This window comes from Manduca sexta, unplaced genomic scaffold (genome assembly GCF_014839805.1).
Source record: "Manduca sexta isolate Smith_Timp_Sample1 unplaced genomic scaffold, JHU_Msex_v1.0 HiC_scaffold_4009, whole genome shotgun sequence".
Classification (NCBI taxonomy): domain Eukaryota; kingdom Metazoa; phylum Arthropoda; class Insecta; order Lepidoptera; family Sphingidae; genus Manduca; species Manduca sexta.
In genome coordinates, this window is record NW_023595140.1 from 1 (window position 1) to 1,572 (window position 1,572).

The 1,572-nt window shown below is 47.3% G+C and overlaps 1 protein-coding gene across 1 annotated transcript; it reads left to right on the top strand.

Moving 5' to 3' along the window:
* Positions 1-1,012: 1,012 nt before the first annotated feature.
* LOC119193338 lies at positions 1,013-1,336 on the top strand. Its single transcript, XM_037446933.1, has one exon. It carries the CDS (start codon positions 1,013-1,015, stop codon positions 1,334-1,336), a length of 324 nt encoding a protein of 107 aa, XP_037302830.1.
* Positions 1,337-1,572: the final 236 nt, after the last annotated feature.

Genomic DNA, 1,572 nt, shown 5'->3' on the forward strand with positions numbered 1-1,572 from the left:
GGTACACAAGTTTATTACATATTCTTGCTGTACGTGCCGAGACGCGTCTAAAGACGTATCACACGTCGCGATCCGGCAAACTTAAAATTTTGACAATACGATCGATGTATGAAAATCTACCTAAGGTGTGCACACTTTAAAAATAATTCGATCGATTTTCGAAAATTTTTTGTATAAACATCATACAAACCGTATAGTGTGGCACATCATTGCTTTTGTTTTGATAAGTACTTACCGTTCACATAGTTTTGACATTCCCCCCTCAATTTTTCGAAATTTTTGAAATTTTTGAATTTTAACATACAGTGCCGACGGTGAACAATTTTTCTACCAACAGTACTCCTTTTTAATTTTGAATCGTGTAGTGCTAGCCGAGACGCGTCCAACGACGTATCACACGTCGCGCTCCGGCCAAAAAATTTCAGCGAAAAGCCCCCCCCCCACCTACCCTGGTCTCACTTGACGAGGTAGCCTTCGGCTATACCGTGGCGAAAGCCTAAAACTAAAACCGGAATTCAGCAAAAGTAAAGCGAAAATTTTGCGCTGAAAATTGCAAATAATTGCCCGAAGTGAACCGCGCCGAACTCGTAGGGCGACGCATCCACAGGAACAATAGGCGACCTGGAAAGAACAAAAAATTACATTAAAATTATTTATAAATTATTTTTAAAGGTATCAAGAGAGAAGTTGTGTACATAACAACGGTAGTACTTACCTGAAGAGATACTTACCTCACTTAGCTGGATTGTGCCCCCAGGAACCGCGACAACCTGAAACAAAAAGGAAAATTAGAGATAAGACTTAACATTAAGTTCATTTTACATTAGCATAAGAGACACACTGTGCGTGTTCGCACTTTACAAATTGACCCTATCGACTCGTAAATTTAATTTACGGAATAAAAAACTACTATTTTTTGATTTTGATTTGACACTACCCATTCCTCAGGCCATCTACACCTGACGAATAGGACCAGACCCGTTCCCCCCATAAAGAACAGACCCCCCCGAAAATGTTTGGCTTCCGTACCCCAGCTAAAGAAACAGGCTCCAAGCAGAAAGCCGGGACGCCGGAAAGGACCTCTCCCAAAAGGAAGAAACCTCCAAACCCGAAGCGGAGGCAAAAGCCCCACGGAGGACAGGCCCCTCGTAGCCAGTCAGTGGCCCAGGTGAGGCGCAACATCGAATCGCGACTCGACGCAGCGCCTGAAAACCGAGCCGCCCTGACCACCACCACCACCACCACCACCACCACCGTGCCAAAGAGGACCGCCGCGGCACCGACGACATCCACGGTATCTGCAGCACCAGCGGAGCGCGGAGGGGCACCGCCATGAGCCAACCGCTGCCGGAGACCAGCTCCGATAGGCAGTGCTCTCCCAAGAAAGAGAGTACTGCCTACCTGAACAGGACGGCTGAGGCGAAAGCGTGCCTCTTAAAAGCAAGGCTGCAGATCAACAACTCCCGGAATCTCAAAACCGAGATAAAAGTTGAGGTCATCGATGCCGCGGAGCGCTTTATAGGCTGGTGAAGGATGCTGAGGAGGGCAAACCCTACAAGGGCGGACTGCCGA

Coding starts and splice junctions, on each gene's coding strand:
- LOC119193338 (XM_037446933.1), top strand. CDS start 1,013: ATGTTTGGCTTCCGTACCCCAGCTAAAGAAACAGGCTCCAAGCAGAAA.